We start from the raw sequence: 18,501 nt of genomic DNA, 5'->3' as shown, positions 1-18,501 counted from the left end.
CAGAAGTATCTTTCATTTTTGGTCTTTGTCCATTATCCTTTATGTTGAGATGATTAGCAGCTGTTTCCTCCACCATATCCAAACTCTGTTACAAGCTTTTTTCTTTTTCTTTTTTTTTCTTTTTTCCATTGTATCATTGCAGTTACCCTTCCTTCATAAAGTTCACTTAACTTTATGTTGTGGTTTAACAGCAGTAGGTAACCAAGCACCACACAGCCACACTCTTACTCCACCTCCTCAACCAAACAAGGAGAAGATATGATGAAAAAAGCTTGTGGGTTGCGATAAGGACAAGGAGATGACTTGCTAGTTACTATCACAGTCAAAACAGATTCAGCATAGGGAGATCTAGATCATTGTGCAGATTTCTTCATCTGCTCCTGTGAATATGCATTTTACCATAGTTTTTGTAAACTGGAGAGCTGTGAGTTATATACATTATTAGATAAGTCTATTTGAGGAATCACTTCAGCTGAACCTTATCAACAAAGTTGGGTAGAGTTTCCTTTTGACTGAAAGAAAAGTTTGCAATTAGGAAAAACAAACATTATATTGGTGTTTTTTTTAAAAAAAAAAAACGATTTCTGGGCCAATGGATGTTTAATCTGGCCAATTCGTGTGACTTTCATTCTTAAGTAATTTCAAATGAAGTATGAAAAAATTTAAATTGATTTTTTTTTAACCTCCCCTTTAGTGTTCTTGAAGCTGAGAAGACATTGGTACTTGCTGAAAAAGGTGGTCAAGATGATGAGGATAACGAAGTAGAACTGTTGGTTGCAGGAAAGAAATTTCGTATCTTTGCGACCATGAACCCGGGAGGTGACTTTGGGAAAAAAGAGGTGAATGTCAAAGCAACTGGAAGTATAATATACATCTTCTGGTCATATTAACTGTTTAGTGATAGAGGTGCAATATAAAAATGCATTATCCCAGTTCTGGCATTCAGTGCTTTCTGGTTGGAGTCTGCCTCATTGCTCTAAAGGAGGATTAGGATACATCTGTTCTCCACCACTTCTGTGTACTATTATTTTTACAATAGTGAGTCAATACTGAGCAGAATGTCGAAGAACACCTAAGGCTTCTAAATACCCTAGGTAGGCTTGGTATCAGAATATTGCAAGTACAAGAAATGTGGCTCATAAAGCAAGCAAATCTAGCTCTAACATGAGTCTCAAGTAGTGTGAAGTTGCATAACAGATTATTCTCTTTAACACTTCTCAGAAAGAGTCAGCTAGAAGTCATCTTTTCATTTTCAGTGAATATGAATTATCCCTGAAGACCTTTCTCAGTAAGTGGGGAAAAAAATCAGTTTCTGAAGTTCTGCTTTAAGTCATTTAGAAGCCAGGTTTAAAAACAACAACAAAACAACAAAAACACCTTTAAGGGATACTGTGACCTAGGACTAAGAAATGACCTTTATTTTACTTAAAAGAGGATGGGCAGTCTATTAGGGTTGTTTCTACAGTACAAAACAATTCCTTATAAAACAAATATTTAAAACGGATTTATTTCTGCATTGCTAATGTATTTTGCTTCACTAATTCAGGCAGAGTAAAAGGAATTACAGAAAGGAGTTGTAATTGAAGGTAAATTTCCATATGATAGTTTACTCCTGTAAGCAAAGGGACAAGAGAGATTACATAGCCATTGTTTGATGCATCGCAACCTGGAATGAAATGGAGCTTTAGTGCTTGCAAACCAGCTTGGTTTTTTTCCATATTCTTTTGAATTTTCTCATTTATCAGCTGATCCTGCATTGATGCCACTACTAGAAATTTTAAAATTCACACGCTTTCAAAATTTTTATCTAAAAAGTGGCCCTGTCAAATGGGATGTAGTGTGAAAGGAATTGCTATGTAGTTCTTCTTGTTTGCAGCTTTCTCCTGCATTGCGCAATAGGTTTACGGAAATATGGTGTCCACAAAGCAATGGGCGTGATGATTTGATACAGATTGTAAAACACAATCTTCATCCAGGATTGTCTCTGACTGGAATAAAGCGTCAAGGTAGGTATTTCTTGTGTGTTCAACTTCAAACATTATTAAGAAAAAAAAAGTTATTTACTGCTGTTAAACTTTCCTCAGAATTTACACTGATGCGTACCTGTTATTGAAAGTACATTTCTCTCTGGGGACAGTTACAAAATATTATGGGCTCTGCGCTTCCTTCATAGCGTATATTGTGTGACTAGCCAGAAGTAAGATCAAGACAGTATTTATTTAATTCACCAACTAGGTAGCTGAATTATCTCCAGCCCCTCGGTGCCAAATCTTAGTTCCAATGTAAGGTATTGAAAGAACTAGCATTTTGTTTTCTGCCAGCAGCTTCACTGTTAATATTCGCTGGACTCTGTCTTTGTACTTGAATTTAAAAGGGTCTGTCACATAGCACAGGCATAAATTTGCTATTAGGTTATCATGCCTGTTAGGGAATAGAGTACCTACCCACATTCATGCATTACAGTTGTACGTACACTATACCGATGCTTATTATATGACAACATAGTAGATTTGACTAGTAAAATTCTTTTGATAATTGCATTAATTTGTGACTTTTTTTTCAGGGGCAGACATAGCAGAGCTTATGATGGACTTCGTTGAATGGCTGACTAATCAAGAGTTTGGTCGCCAGTGTATTCTCAGCGTGCGAGACATCTTATCATGGGTTAATTTTATGAATGTCATGGCAAAAGGTGAAGAATTGGATTCTGCCAATGAACATAGTCTTCTTTATATTTCACCAATGATGTCCTTTGTCCATGCTGCGTGTTTGGTGTACATTGATGGAATAGGATCAGGTATGTCTTTCAGTGTTATTTTGATAGCGAAAAAATTGGAAGTTATTTGTATTGATATGTATGAGTGGAATGCAGACAAAATGCTTTTTGGGTAGCATGGGACACTTATGGTAGACATTTTCATTTCCATTTGACAACGTCCTGTTATTTTCTGTTTCAGTAGTGAGTTTGTATAATACAGCAAGCTTAAGTAAATTGCAGGTAGTAATAATATTTCAAAGGCAAGCACACAAATAAAGGAAGCATATGTTTTTTTAACAAGTCTTCTGAACTGATATATTGTGATACAGTATTTAACTGCACGACCATGTGTTATTCTCACTCCCCCAGCCCAGAGGCTAGCACGGTCCTACTAGCCAGTATCATGGGCATAGCTCAGAACTCATCCCTGTATGTTTGCCACTGGCCCAGCTGGTAAATAGGAGAGAGAGGAAGAGGAAGGAAAAGTGAAATGCCACAAGAAATGCAGGGAAAGAAGTTTTTGGGAATTATGACAAGAGATCAGGATGATAGTGATGGCAGAAGAAAGACTTTTTGAAATAAAATGTCTTTACTGCTGTTGCTCATAGAACAATTTCTCTGTTACAGTGCTTTTGCTTACTGGTGCTTTCAGTACTAGCACCAAATATGTACCCGAAACAGAGTTCTGTGCAAAATGAGTATCTGAAAGAATTCAGTCTCGTTAGTCATTAGATGAATATGCCTAGTTATGGTTCTGAAGAACACTTAACTTTCTTAATTACAGGTACAACATCCTGCTCAGCTGATACGGCTTTATTAGCTCGTGAAAAATGCCTGACATTCTTATGTGAGAAAATGAGTCAATTCCTTGAGCTGACCGGTTATCAGAAGAATGAACTAAAGATTTATGACAGAACAAAGGAGAAGGAGTTTGTGTGGATGGACGACTTCATGGGAATCGACCCATTTTTTATTCCAAGAGGCAAGAGACTGTGGGAGTGGGTGGACATGTATTCTGTGCTTTTTTTTAATCCTTATAGTTCTGTTACTAACTAGATCTAAGTAGGATGCCTAAACTGTTATAGCACAGTTGGTAGTTTCTTCTAAAGTTTAGGAAAATGGCTTTTGTGACTCCAAGTGTGTTAATTGCAGTTAAGATGTCTGTTAATTGCTTTCTTTGACCTCTTAAGATGACTAGTTAGTAGCCTAGTTTTAGTAGACTTGTTTTTTTTGGTGTAATGTGGCATCTTTACTTCTGAGCTGTAGTTTTCTATCACTTTGCATGGTCAGAACATCCACTAACTTCAGCTAAAGCTACAGCTCACTGTGGGCCTTGTGTAATGCACGGGAAGCAGGGTTCCAAGGTACAATTCTAACCAGAACTCCGATGTCCTGCCTTGCTATATCCTCTCAAAGATTTGCTGTGATTTTTCCAAAGTTACTTAATCTCTGCATTTCAGTTTCTCATGTGTCAAATTAACACAAGAAGAACTATCCAAATACTGGTTTCCACTCGTAAAACACAGTGACGGGACCAGAAAGTGGTAGAGATTCAGCTGTCAACTTTCTAGTTCACCTGTCTAATTTCTGGTAATACTGAGCTATGTAGTGTGTTGCCAGTGCTACATTTGTCATTCATCATTGAACGCTTTGATACTATGGATTGTGTTAGTCATTTATAAAATTGTACAAGATAATGCTGTTTGTAAATTTTTTAGTTTCCTCTGGATCACTAGGGATCAGAAAAGGAAGGTTCTCTTTCATACTAAACAGGTTTAAAGATCTATAAGATAAGTTTGGTGATTAATATCATTTATAACCTGAGCAATGCTGTATTACAGAATTTGGGGAGTGGTGTCCAAGTGCATTATACTGGTTGGAATTTGACAGATGAGAAGCTCAGTACTCTCTCATCATATGTCCTAATAACATGGAAGAAAAGATGTGCCTAGCAGCACACTTTAACTAAAGTACTCTTTCACAGAACTGGCAGTATATTGAACAGATTAATATGCTGCTTTATAACATGTCTGAATTGTATCCTTCAGTGCCAATTTTTCAAAAGCTGCTTTTCATTTTTAGATTCATGGTGTCTGAAGTGCAAGCACAGAATTTTTCAGTAATAAAATCTTAGTGTTTTTTTTTTTTTTTGAAAAGTACCACATAAACAAGTGGATATGGGCATGTAGTCCCACAGTCACAGCTGTGGGTCAAATAGAAAATATATGTGCCTCATCTTCGAGAATAATTTACAAGCTTGATCTCCATTGCTTGCTGTAATGAGATCAGCAGTTAACAGGCAGAGTGATTGCTTTCAGAAGCACATTGTCAGCAGTATAAATACTCTGGCTTAATTGTTTCTCGTTTTCTTTTCCTTTGTTTTAGGCCCTGTTCATCAGAGGAATGGCATTACGGATTATGCTCTAAATGCTGGGACTACAGCAGTGAATGCACAGAGACTGTTGAGAGCCCTACAGCTTAACAAACCTATTTTGTTGGAAGGGTCACCAGGTGTGGGCAAGACCAGTCTAGTAGCTGCCCTGGCAAAGGCCTCAGGAAACTGTCTTGTTCGAATCAACCTGTCTGAGCAGACGGTAGAATAAAATACTATCTTTGTAACTTAGTGTTTATGGTGGGGGAGGTTTGTTTTTTTTTTTTTACCTAAAAAGCACGGTTCTTTCAACTGTGGCACTGAGTCTGAAATGGCAGTGTTTTCTTCATGGTCAAAGGAGTAAAGGGGAAGGGGGAAACGAGAAAGAACATTGAGCTTACACGAGTGAATGCTAACTCCCAAATTTTTGTGTTCCTTGCTCGTGAATGTGTGTGTATCTTTGCCTCCTATGTTTTGCTTGGCTTGTGCAAAGTTACTTGAAAGCAGCTTTAAGGTGCTTTTTTTTTCTATTTGTAGGGTTTTTTGTTGTTCCAATTCAATTTTCTGTCGTTAAACATAGTAACTCTTAGCATCTTGCAATTACTGCTTTTATTTATTAATTATTTATTCCTTTTTTAGTACTTAAGCAATATTTAAAGCAGAGGGATAAAATGTGAGGTAAAGATAACAATGGTTGGTTTTGAACTTCTTTGCAGTTTTGTAATTTTTTCTTTTGCCATTCTTAACTTCCAAAGGATGTGACAGACTTGTTTGGGACAGACTTGCCTGTTGAAGGTGGGAGGGGAGGAGAGTTTGCCTGGCGAGATGGACCACTACTAGCAGCATTAAAGGCTGGACACTGGATTGTGTTAGATGAGGTAATTTAAAGTGTTGGGCACAAATAAAATGGAATATTCCAGAAGAGCAAAAGTCTTGATTTTGGCATGTAGGATATATTCTGGCATGTAGGACCCCCAAATACCTGTGAGGGTTGGTGTCTGAAATTAATTTTGCTGGATTTTAATTATTTATGTCTTGTGCCTGGTTGGAGGTGATCTTTACACTTAAGATGATGAATCTCCCTCTAGGAGTCCCTCTATCCATAGGCCCCCCACAGAGGAAGTGCAGAAGATCAGCTTTAACTGGACCTCTGACTTTTAGACAGCAGGATGAGGGTTGAATCTCAGCCTAAATTACTGCAGAAAGCCAACGCTTTTGATACTTTTCTTTGGGAGGGGAGGAGGAAGGGCAGGAAGTAATCAACACAAGTTCTGGGACATGCACTCTTCCATGACTGTAACTTCACTGAAATAGAAGGCCTTTTGCTGGGATTAATACACTGTGTTGGGTACTGATTGATATCAAGAAGAGATTCATTTTGGCAGTGTTAACTGTGCTGCCACCGTAGGTTTCATGTGCCTAATGCTTTCTAGTGCAGTGTGCATTTTAATTATTGCCAAGTGTAAAATCTCAAATTTTTAAATGTTTGCTTACCTTCTTCTCCTGTTGTAAAGAATACTAAACAACCATGAAATTTAAAGGAAATTTAATTTTATGTTCAGTGTATCCCAGCCTGTTGTCTAGAGATTATGAGAAAGTGTTTTGTAGAGCATTAATATTGTATCTTTATTTCTTTCCTCAGCTGAATCTGGCTTCTCAGTCTGTATTAGAGGGGCTAAATGCGTGCTTTGACCACAGAGCAGAGATTTATGTTCCCGAATTGGGAATGAATTTTCATGTACAGCACAAGAAGACTAAGATTTTTGGATGCCAGAATCCATACAGACAAGGAGGTGGAAGAAAGGGTCTGCCCAAGTCCTTTCTTAATAGATTTACTCAGGCAAGCTTATTTGTTAGATTCAAACTATACCATGAACTTGTCTTGTAGTTTTCTGGCTGTATCAACACACTGCGTGTTCTTGATTCTATAGGTGTATGTTGATCCACTGTCAGCAGCAGATATGGAGTTTATTGGGAATACACTGTTTCCTGCCATTGATAAAAGTATTATTGCTAAAATGGTTGCTTTCAATAACAAGGTAAATATACATTTTAATTTTATGTAGAAGTAAGCAGAATACAATAAGATTAAAAAAAATAGTCTAATGTTATATTTCCCAGCACTTCTGTAGGGAAGTGTGTGGGTGAAAGAGGAATGGAAATATATGCAGAAGAAAGTAAAGAACACTATTAAATACCGTGTGAATTCTTTTACCACTGCAATCAGATGTGATTAGTTGGTTGGTAACTGAAGAGGCGTTTATTTTTCAAGGAAGATATATATTGTTAATATATATACATATATATAAACATATTACATATATTGTTAAATATTTTTTTAAAAACTTTGTTTTATGAAATTTTGGACATAATTATGGTTTGGTATCTTGATGAAGTAAGTTGAGAAAATAAGTTTTGTATACATAATGGCTATTCTTAAAGCAGAAACAAAATGAGCTCTCCCTTTAATAAGAGAGAACATGTATATTTCTGTCTGAATTTCTAATCTGCTTTTTATTACGGGCTGTTGTTAGAGTAATTAGGATCAAGTGAAAGCAGCACCTGACCTTCTCAGAAGCAGAAGCTTTGAAGGATATGTAGCGTTTTTCTGAAACAGTGAGACTAAAAAAGGGAAAATCTTTCCTGATAGGATTTGTCTATGCCAAAGGATTCAGAGATGCTCAGATCTAAAATTGCTCTAATTTAAAAGGTTTTCAACAAGCATTAATTACAATAAATCAACTTATTAGCTTATTTTTGGCTTAGATTTTGTGAAAAGTGCAGGATTTAAAATTCACAGCATGTTTATGCTTATGCTTCTGAAATTGCATTTAATCACAATTAATCTTCATGTCATGAAACAAAAAAATTGCAGTAATGTTAAGAGAAAGTAGCGTTCTGTGGCCTTAAATAAAATACTTTGTGGCAGCATCTTACTAACCATTCATTTATGGTACTGGGGTGTGGGGGTGAATTCATCAATTCAGCTTTGAGTAGCATGATAGAGAATTAGTACATGGGAAACAATCTAAATCAAGATTTAGTTTCTGACATCTTCAGGAAAGCGAATACAACTTTCTTTCTCCTGTTGTCTGTCTTTTAAGTGGTGCCAAAGGCAGAAATTCAGATGAATTTTTATTTATTTTTTAATATTTGGAGACCAGTACACGGATGGTGTAAAATACATATATATACACATATATAATATATATAATTATAAATTATATATATATATATTTATGATTTTTAATTACTATTTTTTTCAGATTGACAAAGAAGTAATGGCTGAAAAAAAGTGGGGACAGAAAGGAGGACCTTGGGAGTTCAACTTACGTGATCTTTTCCGCTGGTGCCAGCTTATGCTTGTTGACCAGTCGCCAGGTTGTTACGATCCAGGCCAGCATGTATTTTTGGTATATGGAGAAAGAATGAGAACTAGGGAGGACAAAGAAAAGGTAAGATGTGTGTTCTCTTTCCTGGCTGTTCAGGTTGTCAAGAAGTATTTCCAGAAACTGAAATGTAAATTTGAAAGTGCCTTGCAATTCATTCTTAGATATCGCCTTGTTCAAAAGAAAAATAGGTTTGTTTTGACTTTTTTGTTTTAATATCCATATCAGTTCCAATTGTCTTTTAAAATATCAATTTAATTATCTATTAGCATAAAAGCAGAAAGCCGATGTACATACAAGTAGAATAACAAAGGACTTAAAACAAGAGCAAAACACCATATTGTTCTGTGATTCAGTGCTAAATAACATTCTTACAGAAACTGAATGGTTTGCCTGCATTTCTGGGGGGGGAAAGAGCAGAGAGGAGAAACAGCCCTTCGCCAACTACTTAGCCCTCTGTTGCCTGTTTTTTAATTTCACACCTCAATGGTATTAAGTTAGACGTCAAACTGTGAGACTGAAGACGCTTACCAAATGTGACCGGATATTTTTCTCATGGGTTTACATTCCTTCTCCTGTGGTATTACAGTCTTTTTTCATGTGTTATCAAAGAACTCACGGAGTCATTTCTTCACTACTATTTTGTTAGCAAAACATTACTTACAGTATTCCAAATTGCAGGAAGTGTGGTAAATGAAGGAGATGCTGTTGGTAGCTCATACTCACTTTATTTTCTGCACTTTGAATGACATTTGTGACTAAGCTGTGTCTTGTGACTACTATGACACTGCTGTGAAGTTGAGAAGGGAAGGCTACTTGCGATACACGTCTTTAAAACAATGGATAAGTTTATTAGTCTCATCTGCACTTTCAACTGTTTTAGGTTATATCTGTATTTAAGGACGTTTTTGGCCAAGAGGCTGACGTATACACAGGAACAAGAGATTTTCACATCACTCCATATAACATTCAGGTAAGCTGTTGGCAAGACGTAAAGGAGTGGTGAGAGAAGGAAGCAATTTGTGCATCTGAGCACACATTTTCCTTTCTTGTACTCACCTATGTGGCTCTCATCCCTTCTAGATTGGTTATTCAGTTCTTTCTCGTGGCAACTATATTCCTCGTCCTGGCAGAAATCTGTCACTTCTGCATCATTCGCTGCAGTCCCTTGAGTCCATAATGAAATGTGTGCACATGAGCTGGATGGTAATCCTGGTGGGCCCTGCAGCTGTTGGCAAAACCAGTCTTGTTGAGCTACTGGCCCATCTGACTGGCCATCGACTGAAAATCATGGCAATGAACAGTGCGATGGATACAACAGAACTCCTGGGTGGATTTGAACAGGTAAGTATCTTCTTGGCAATAAAGCACTGTTTTTCCTTTCTACCTAACAGTGGCCAGTCCACTGTGATCTTAGTGTTTAACGAGCAAGTGAAGCCTTAGGCACCACAGCCTTCTGAATAAACTAACTCTCCAATGGCATGTTTACAGGTGGATATTAATAGGCCATGGCAGCGCCTGTTGGAAAAAGTGGAGAATGTTGTGAGCACACTAGTAAGGGACAGTCTTCTCCTGACAGAAGTTTGTGCAGATGATGCTGAACTTGTGCTGCGTGCTTGGAGCAGTTTCATCCTGAATTACAAACCCAAATCTCTGGGTGAAGGAGGTAGAAGTGTCACAGCTGAATTAGTGAGCAAACTGGAGGGAATACTTGTACTTACCCAGCGACTGAACAACAAAATAAGTTCTTTCTCAAAGGCAGGTATGTATGATGATGTGACGTAAGACTCTATGTTCCTCTGAAGAAAACGAGAAAGACCTATGAACCTGCAGTGAAAGCTTGAGAAAACTGTTTTTTGTAAGTTCTCTCTAACTGGAGAGAAGGGCTGGAGAAAGGTTTCTCTCCTGTTTATATTTCTGTGCTTGCAAAACTCTTGTGTCCCTATGGGTTTTGCCCATGGGTGACTACTTGCAGAGTCAGAGCCTCTGCTATGTTCCCCTAAAAGGTAGGAAGCGTAGGTGTTTATTAGCAAAATAACTTCCATTTTTCTTGAAAGGAACAGGAAACTACGTCAGTAATGCATGTCTTGATGTAAGTTATGCTTTCTTGCAGAGTTTGCTCTCTTGGTGGAAGAGTTCCGGTGTTTCAAGCTGCAGCAGGCCCAGGCTGCTGACTGTAAGAGCCATGGCACTTTTGAGTGGGTGGATGGGATGTTGGTTCAGGCCCTGCAGTGTGGAGACTGGCTGTTGATGGACAATGTTAACTTCTGCAAGTAAGAGATTTTCATGAACTTTGTTTCACTGCGTAAATTTCTTGACCTCCCTAGTTTACTTAGCCTCTTAGTGAATGTGTTTACAACTGAACATTTTTGCATTTCGTAGCTGGCAATACATGGGAGAGAGTAACTTTCATTCTCTGAAAGAGTATCTTCCTTCTTAAACTGCTTAGCAGTTGATAGTTTTCCTGTTACCTTATAATTGTCTGTTTGGCTTTTTGGTTAAGGCTAGTGCCATTTTGATTTTGGATCAGGAGGGGATTGAACTGTTACCTCTTTATAATGATATAATTTTTCTTTTGAATGTAGCCCCTCTGTGCTGGACCGCTTAAATGCTCTACTTGAACCAGGAGGTGTTCTTACCATGAGTGAGAGAGGTGTGATAGATGGCACAGTTCCTACAATAACTCCTCATCCAAACTTCAGGTGCTTTGCTTTTCTGCTTTTTTAATTCTTTTTTTCCAAACGAATAGTAGGTATAGGAAAAAATGTCATCTGTGAGCCAGTCTTTTGGTATTTTGAATGCTACTCCTATTTCAGTGTACTGCACTGGCACTGTCTGCCTGGTGAGGAAGAACGTGAACAGGGTGATGAACATACGATACAGATCTTAAGAGGCTTGGCTTTTTATTGCTGTTCCACTGCAGACTATTACATTGGAAAATTTGTAGCAGTATAACTCTGTCTTGATTATTCTAGGAATTAAATCCTCATTTCTATTTGAGGATTTCAGCACTTCCCTATCTTACTGCAAATGGAGTTTAGGATGCAAATGTTAAAGATGGTGAGCTATTCATATGTGTTGGTAATAAAAACCGGGGTGTCAACATAATACTTCTTTTTCCATCTTTTTCCTGTTTTTCCGAATTCATGTTTCCTGCAGTGACAGAATTTAAAAAACAAAATATAAACAAACACAGCCAGCTTGTCTGTCTTGATTCTCTCAGAATTGAAGTAATCTCTGTGGGAGATGGGAGGATGGGAGGAGAACATACAAAGTATGCTGTATAATTTCTACCTTTTTGAAATTTATGGAAGGAATATAGGCACTGATATGCCCTGGTTCATCTGAATTGGAAACAAGACTTTCAGACACTTATTTTTGCTGTGTTTTATCTCAGAAATCTTTTCCTTTCATGTTTGTAAGAGTTTGCTGATAGTATTAAGGATGTGGACAATACCTTGGTTTTTAAATAGCACAGATTTATCTGAAGCAATTGCTAAGAATTGAAAGCCTTCTTGATAGCTCAGGCACAGTTTAACTTCTATTTTTTTAAGCTGGCAAATGATAAAGTAGACATAGCTCAGATGTAGCTAAGGAAAAAATAATGCACTATCTCTGTGGCTAATTTCAAAATCTAATTATACATACACATCTCTCATTTAAATTCAGCGAGTGTGTCTCTAACTTCTAGATATCAGTATTGCCATTTTTATAAAAATGAGTTTACTTTATGGACAAGGAGATTTGGTGGTTCCAGAGTAGTAGTTTAAAGTCCTAACTTATATCTTATGAATATTTGACAGGCTTTTCCTTTCCATGGATCCTGTTCATGGGGAAATATCCAGAGCAATGCGGAATCGTGGGATTGAAATTTACATTCCTGGGGAAAATGATGGAAATGTATTGGACAGTCTGGATTTAAAGTTACTGCTGCATGGCTTGGGGTTAGTGGGAGATAACATCTGTGAAGCACTCCTGGCTGTGCATTCAGAAACCAAGACAGCAATACCAGGTAAGAAAAATCTGTTCAGTATTTTTACTAACACCAGCTTGGGCTCCCTCCACATATTTGTATTAATTCTTTAACATTAAAAGCTTGGTTATTATATTGTGTAACACCCAGATATATGTAAAGGCATAAAAGTGTAATCAGTTTCCTTTGATGGTCATGGGGTGGTGGTAGGTTTATTTTCGGTTTGTTTTTTTGTTGTTGTTGTTTGCTTTTTTGCATTCTCAGGAAGTAGGCCCAAGTCATTTAAAAAAAAAAGGGGAGGGGGAGACAGGGAGGAACTGATGTACTTTGTCAGGAGGCATCAGACACTGGCATGATATATGTATTGGCTGTTGCTGTAAGGAAGGCAATATATTCTAAGCGAAAAGCAGCAATACAGAGGGTTTGCACAAGGCCTGCTCAAGCTGTTCATTTCAGCAAGATGACAATTTCATTCATCACCTCAGCTGCTTGGTGTTTTATTTTGAGCTGGTCACCTGTAATTTTACAGTCTCGTCAGATTTTTCTCAACCTTGCGAAGAACCCATTCAAATATGAGGACCTGGTAGGATCTTCAGGGACTACAAGAGTAGTGATTGTCCTCAGAGGGTTAAAGGGGTGCCAATTACTTAATATTCATATTACCCTAAGTGCTGTGTGTCTTTCAGGTTCTGTGTCATCTTTGTCACCTTTGCTTCAAGCTGCTGTGTTAACTGTGCAGCAGATACAAAGAGGCTTTGGATTAGCAAAGTCATTTTACAGAGCTTGTTGGGAAGTTTATGGCCGCTCACAACAGTTGCAGATGAATCAAAAGGTAAAAGTCCCGTATTTGAAAATTCTTCTTACATCATCTAGATAAGCAAAAAATATCACGAAGCATCACATTTCATAAAGCTAGAGTTTGAGTTCCTGTTTGCAAAGAGCCCGAGCAAGGGGTTGATGAAGATGGTGCTCTTGGAGAGGTGAAACAAAACACTTTCTGAAGGTGTCTGTCAGGTGATGAGGAAGATGGATCAAAGGGCATTGGGGTATTTTCTGTACATCCTAGACTGAACCTTTTTAGACTGAACCTTTTTTGTCTCCAGTGTAAGCACTACAGTTCTGCATGTATCTTACTCCAGCAGATCAGTTGCAGCTCCGGAAGTAGTTTACTGGTGTTGAATAGTAAAGAGCAGTGAATTTCCGCTGTTGCTTGTCCTTTCATGACGTACTTGATGACAGTAAGCTGAGTCGTGTAGTTGACAAGCAGGAGGGGAAGGGATGTCATCCAGAGGGACCTGGACAGGCTTGAGAGGTGGGCCCATGAGAACTTAATGAGGTTCAGCAAGGCCAAGTGCAAGGTCCTGCACCTGGGTCAGGGCAATTCCAAGCACATCCAGGCTGGGTGATGAGTGCATAGAGAGCAGCCCTGTGGAATAGGACTTAGAGGTAGGTGTTGGTGGATGAGAAATTGAATATTAGCCAGCAATGCGTGCCTGCAGTCCCGAAGGCCAATTGCGTCCTGGGTTGCATCAAAAGCAGCGTGGCCAGCCGGGTGAGGGAGGTGATTCTCCCCCTCTGCTGTGCTCTGTGAGACCCCACCTGGAGCACTGCGTTCTGCTCTGGGGCCCCCAGCACGAGAGAGATCATGGTCCTGTTGGAGTGAGTCCAGAGGAGGGCCATGAAGATAACCAGAGGGATGAATCACTTCTACTGTGAAGACAGGCTGAGTGACTTGCGGTCCTTTAGCCTGGAAAGGAGAAGGCACCGGGGAGATCTTATAACAATGTTCCAATATCTAAAGGGGGCCTACAGGAAAGCTGTGGAGGGACTCCTTGTCAGGGAGCGGAGTGACCGGGTGAGGGGTGATGGGTTTAAGCTAAAAGAGGGTAGGCATAGATTAGAATTTGTAAAGAACTTCTTCCTTTGAGGGTGGAGAGGCACTGGAACAGGTTGCCCAGAAAAGTTGTGGATGCCCCATCAAAATAAGGCTTTGAACAACCTGGTTTAGTGGAAGGTGTCCCTGCCCATGTCGGGGGAGTGGAGCTAGATGATCCCTTCCAACTCAAACCATTCTACAATTCTATTTTCTCAGCCTGGTGGTATGCTACTAGAAGAAGAGGTGAGGTGAGAGTTGCATGAAAACTGTCTATCTGGAATTTGCTTATTGAGATATTCACCAGGGGATAAATACGGTTTATTGACCACTTTGTAGACAGTGGCTTGCTCTTGCAACATAAGGGAGCCAGAGTATATCCCAATTGAATTCTGATGCTTGCCCTTTTTTAGCAGCTTCAGTTGAGAGTTTGGGATATTGGTAATGATTAAACTGTAGCCTGAAACAATGTGCACACTGTCATCTGGAGACAGCCATATTCACTTTGTATTTTAAATGTACAGTATGTTACTCCAGTTATGGTTGAAATTTTATGGTACTTCATCGTGTAGGTTATGTAGTGTTTGTAGATTGTTTGGTTTATAATGATTGTTTAGTAAATATGTGTAATTAGAGCTGCCTGAGATATTGTACTTGCATGCTTGTTTGAATATGATTTTAAACTGCTTTTGGTTTTTCTGTTTTTTCTTGTTGTTGTAGCTTGTGTTAGAATTGGTTACGAAGCATGTTTCATCTCTGGCTTCCCATGAAATCCGGGCTGACTCCCTGCTAGCAATGGGACTCTGGCCAGACTCCCTACCTACGGGTCTGTTCACAGCTGAAGACTCGCTTCTTTCAACCGTCCGGAGTGATGGACAGGTCCTAATGTATTGTCTGAATAGACTAAACCTTAAAAACTACAGGTAGGAAAGTCTTTTTTTTTTAATCTAATAAATTTATAAGAAACAAGATGTATGTGAGTAGTACTGCTGACATGTCATTGTTCCCTGCAAAACTTTGTCTTGAGCAAATTGTACGAGTAGAGACTGGTAGTTGTACTCTGGTACTGAAGCTCCTGTTACCTTTACACACAACTACTGCAAACAGATTTAATTATTTACTGTTTTATTCTTCAGTCCAAAATACATAACTCTGTTTCATCTTCAGTAAGTACACGCGACCCATTCTCAGTTGAGTTAGGAGTAGGCATTTAGCAGGAAATGTGAAGTTGATTTACAAGCTGATAAAAGCCTCCCAAATCTTGTTTCCTTTTGAGATTGAGAAAAAAAAGTAATTAGTTGTAAATACATAAATGATCCTTTGTACTTCTTGCTTTCATCTAAACAATTATTTATCAAGTATTTTAGTTCCAGTGGCTTCAAGTGAAAGAACAATATTCCTCGTTCAAGCAGAGCTGTTTGCAAGAGCTCTTATGTACAGGGGCCATATGCAAGAACTCATTAAATGAGTTCTTGTACATTGTAACAGTTATTTTCACAACACTGGTGCAAAATCTGCCTGCTTGCTTTGCTTTGTGACACGCTGGGGGCAGGTACTATGGTTTGCTTTTAGTGACAGAACAAGCTGTGGAAGTTACTATTGATGTAGAAATAGTAGAACTCTAGCAACATGCTGTTCTTTTATCAGTGACGTTCCTCTCCATATCTTTTTGTCGTGTACCTTCACGTATCCTTCTAGTGCACAGATTGAATTATAATTTCTTAGTGAAATGCTGTGCGTATCCACTTCTGGCACTGCATGAATTTTTGGTAAATAATGAGTTCCTAGTAGTAGACACCTTCAGATGATCTGCAGTTAGACACTGGCTTTGGAGCTCAAGAAAGGAAAAGAGCAATTATTGCATTGTTATCTTCCTGCATAAAGACAGTTGCATGGCAAGTAGTTTGACTTGCAAAGTGGAAGCGGTAGTTTGAGCCATTAATTGCTGATCTTCAATTCTTTTTGTGTTTCAGGACGCTACCACTGACTCTGCAAGATCTTCAGAAAATTATGCAGTCCACTAATCCTGAGAATCTCAGATTCAGTGCTGTTGAGATAGATGCAGACTGGAGGGACAAAATAGAAGTCCTCCAGGCTTCAGTGAAATTTTTCATAGAAAAGGCAACCAATCAAGATTGGACATTGAGAGTTAAATGGCTTAACTACTTAGCCAAAAATCTGCCACAGGGGCTAGGTATGTAATTATTTAACTTTCTTTTTTGCCTCCAGGCTGATTCATTGTATATTCATGAATGATTCATTGTATATTCGTAAATCATAAGTCTTAAATGAGAACATCCAGACCTTTCAAATGATCTAGTATGGAAGTTCTCAGCATATTAAATCAAGGGTTTGAGACTCCAGGGAGAGACAGAAACAGGTTGTGCATGTTAGGGACAGGAGGAGATTTTGGCTTAAACATTGCCTTTTGTTAGTGGAGCATGTATTTAACTTGTACTACTTCTAAATTGCAGTTATTTTTGGATGCCTCGTGGTTTATATAAGAAAATAGGACATTCTCTTCAGTTTTTTTTGGTAGTGATAGTAAAAACAGTAAAATGCCTTCTGTTTATTTGGTGTTAAAATGCAAATGGTTAGAAAGTCAGGAAACTGCAAAACTGAGGTTTCCTGAAGCTGTGTTGCCTGAATATTCAGGATAGCAGCTGAGGTGAGGTCTTCATTGCTTATTATTAATCGTATTAAACTTGTGGAGAAGTTAGGCATTAGAAGAAGTAATTCACACAGACAACTGTCTTATGTTCCATGAAATTTCAGACTGTGTTGTCCCCACATGATTGAGAGAGAGCTGTCTTTCCAGACAGGTGTGTCTATATAATAAATATATATATATATATATGTAGAAAGTTATTTTAATGATAAGTATGCTCTTACATGTTCTTAATTTAAAAAAAAATCAATCAATCAAAAATAGGTACACTGAGAGGAAGATTTGAAGGTAAAATCTTACGGTTTTCCGCAAACCATATTTTTAATAACATTATCACCAGTTTAACTAGAACTCTTTACTGGATTTACCTGTTTGGCTGTGATATTTCGACTGCTTTCAAGGAGACTCTTGGAGCTAATTGAAAATATTAGCTCAACTGGCATGTGTCCAGAGTTCATGCACAGATGAGGTTCAGGCTGCTTGTGCAGGCTCAGTTGAAGTTAATTTTATTTGTTTGAACTAAATGCTCTCTTACATGTATGCGCTCTGTTCTTCATCTGCAGATCTAGTGCGGATTCAGTTGGAAGCAGGTTCTGTCGCCCTTGGTAGTTTCTATGCCAGTTCCCTCTCATCTGGAATCAGTAACATGATCAAGTTGCTACAGCCAAGTATGACAGGTACTTCTGAAAAAAAATTATGATAAAAGACATCGGTGCTTCCTTTCTTTGTTTTCTGAACACACTGCATCCCTACATAAGAAATGTGTGTAATAAAACAGGCTCAATTCTAACTGCACATTGCTATTGTTGGGGAAAAATAATCCAAGAACAAAGGTATTCTTGCTGTCAAGAACTGCAAATAATGTCATTTAAATGTATTCATCCAATGCAAATTAGATGAGAGTGCTACGACAAGAAATCCTCAGTGTATCTTGTGACTTCGGTGTACTCCTACAGTTCCGATTTAGGAAGTGATGTTCTTAAGAGTGTTGCATGTATCTACGGCCTTTCTGACTGAATAGTTGAGGCCTTCCGTTTTTTTTCCTAATACTTACCATGCTGACCTATCTTAAACCTGAGATACTTACACTGTACTTATACCTGTACTGAGGTTTATAATTTTCCTTCTGTGATTTACAAGGAACTGAGGCCCATGGTTTCCTTTCCAAGCTTGTTAGGTTTGTGAAATCTCTTAGGATTCCATCTTTTTCTTTCTAAAGTTCTTGTAGAGACAGGGGTTTGAGGAAAGTCTTTCACCCAATAATGTTGTCAATACTGTCATGTCTTGTCTTGTCTGCCTTTCCAGATGAGCATGTGATGCCTCTGGACCCAAGATGGAATATGCAGTTTTTGGATATTATTAGAAATTCCATGAACTTTGATACAGAAACAGAACACACAGATCAGCTTCTAATCCTTTTGAAGTCTGTAGCAAACCGGTGGGTTACAAAAAAAAACTTGTGAAGACTG

General features: G+C 38.3%; 1 protein-coding gene across 2 annotated transcripts in view; it reads left to right on the top strand.

Annotated features, from left to right (window-relative positions):
- The window catches only part of MDN1 (midasin AAA ATPase 1), a 98,717-nt gene that overhangs the window by 34,957 nt on the left and 45,259 nt on the right, over positions 1 to 18,501 (top strand). For both annotated transcript variants that reach the window (XM_083831500.1, XM_083831499.1), the window contains exons 32-51: positions 695 to 839; positions 1,877 to 2,006; positions 2,564 to 2,797; positions 3,543 to 3,740; positions 5,144 to 5,352; positions 5,885 to 6,007; positions 6,772 to 6,969; positions 7,061 to 7,168; positions 8,396 to 8,584; positions 9,402 to 9,491; positions 9,602 to 9,862; positions 10,010 to 10,280; positions 10,632 to 10,791; positions 11,104 to 11,220; positions 12,322 to 12,530; positions 13,178 to 13,323; positions 15,085 to 15,287; positions 16,338 to 16,558; positions 17,596 to 17,709; positions 18,338 to 18,470. In XM_083831500.1, the coding sequence (XP_083687626.1) occupies positions 695 to 839; positions 1,877 to 2,006; positions 2,564 to 2,797; positions 3,543 to 3,740; positions 5,144 to 5,352; positions 5,885 to 6,007; positions 6,772 to 6,969; positions 7,061 to 7,168; positions 8,396 to 8,584; positions 9,402 to 9,491; positions 9,602 to 9,862; positions 10,010 to 10,280; positions 10,632 to 10,791; positions 11,104 to 11,220; positions 12,322 to 12,530; positions 13,178 to 13,323; positions 15,085 to 15,287; positions 16,338 to 16,558; positions 17,596 to 17,709; positions 18,338 to 18,470 (3,459 nt within the window). The remainder of the gene's footprint in view (positions 1 to 694; positions 840 to 1,876; positions 2,007 to 2,563; positions 2,798 to 3,542; positions 3,741 to 5,143; positions 5,353 to 5,884; positions 6,008 to 6,771; positions 6,970 to 7,060; positions 7,169 to 8,395; positions 8,585 to 9,401; positions 9,492 to 9,601; positions 9,863 to 10,009; positions 10,281 to 10,631; positions 10,792 to 11,103; positions 11,221 to 12,321; positions 12,531 to 13,177; positions 13,324 to 15,084; positions 15,288 to 16,337; positions 16,559 to 17,595; positions 17,710 to 18,337; positions 18,471 to 18,501) is intronic.

The sequence above is a fragment of the Anser anser genome (assembly GCF_964211835.1).
Source record: "Anser anser genome assembly, chromosome: 3".
NCBI classification, from domain to species: Eukaryota; Metazoa; Chordata; class Aves; order Anseriformes; family Anatidae; genus Anser; species Anser anser.
This window is presented reverse-complemented; position numbering and strand designations above follow the sequence as displayed.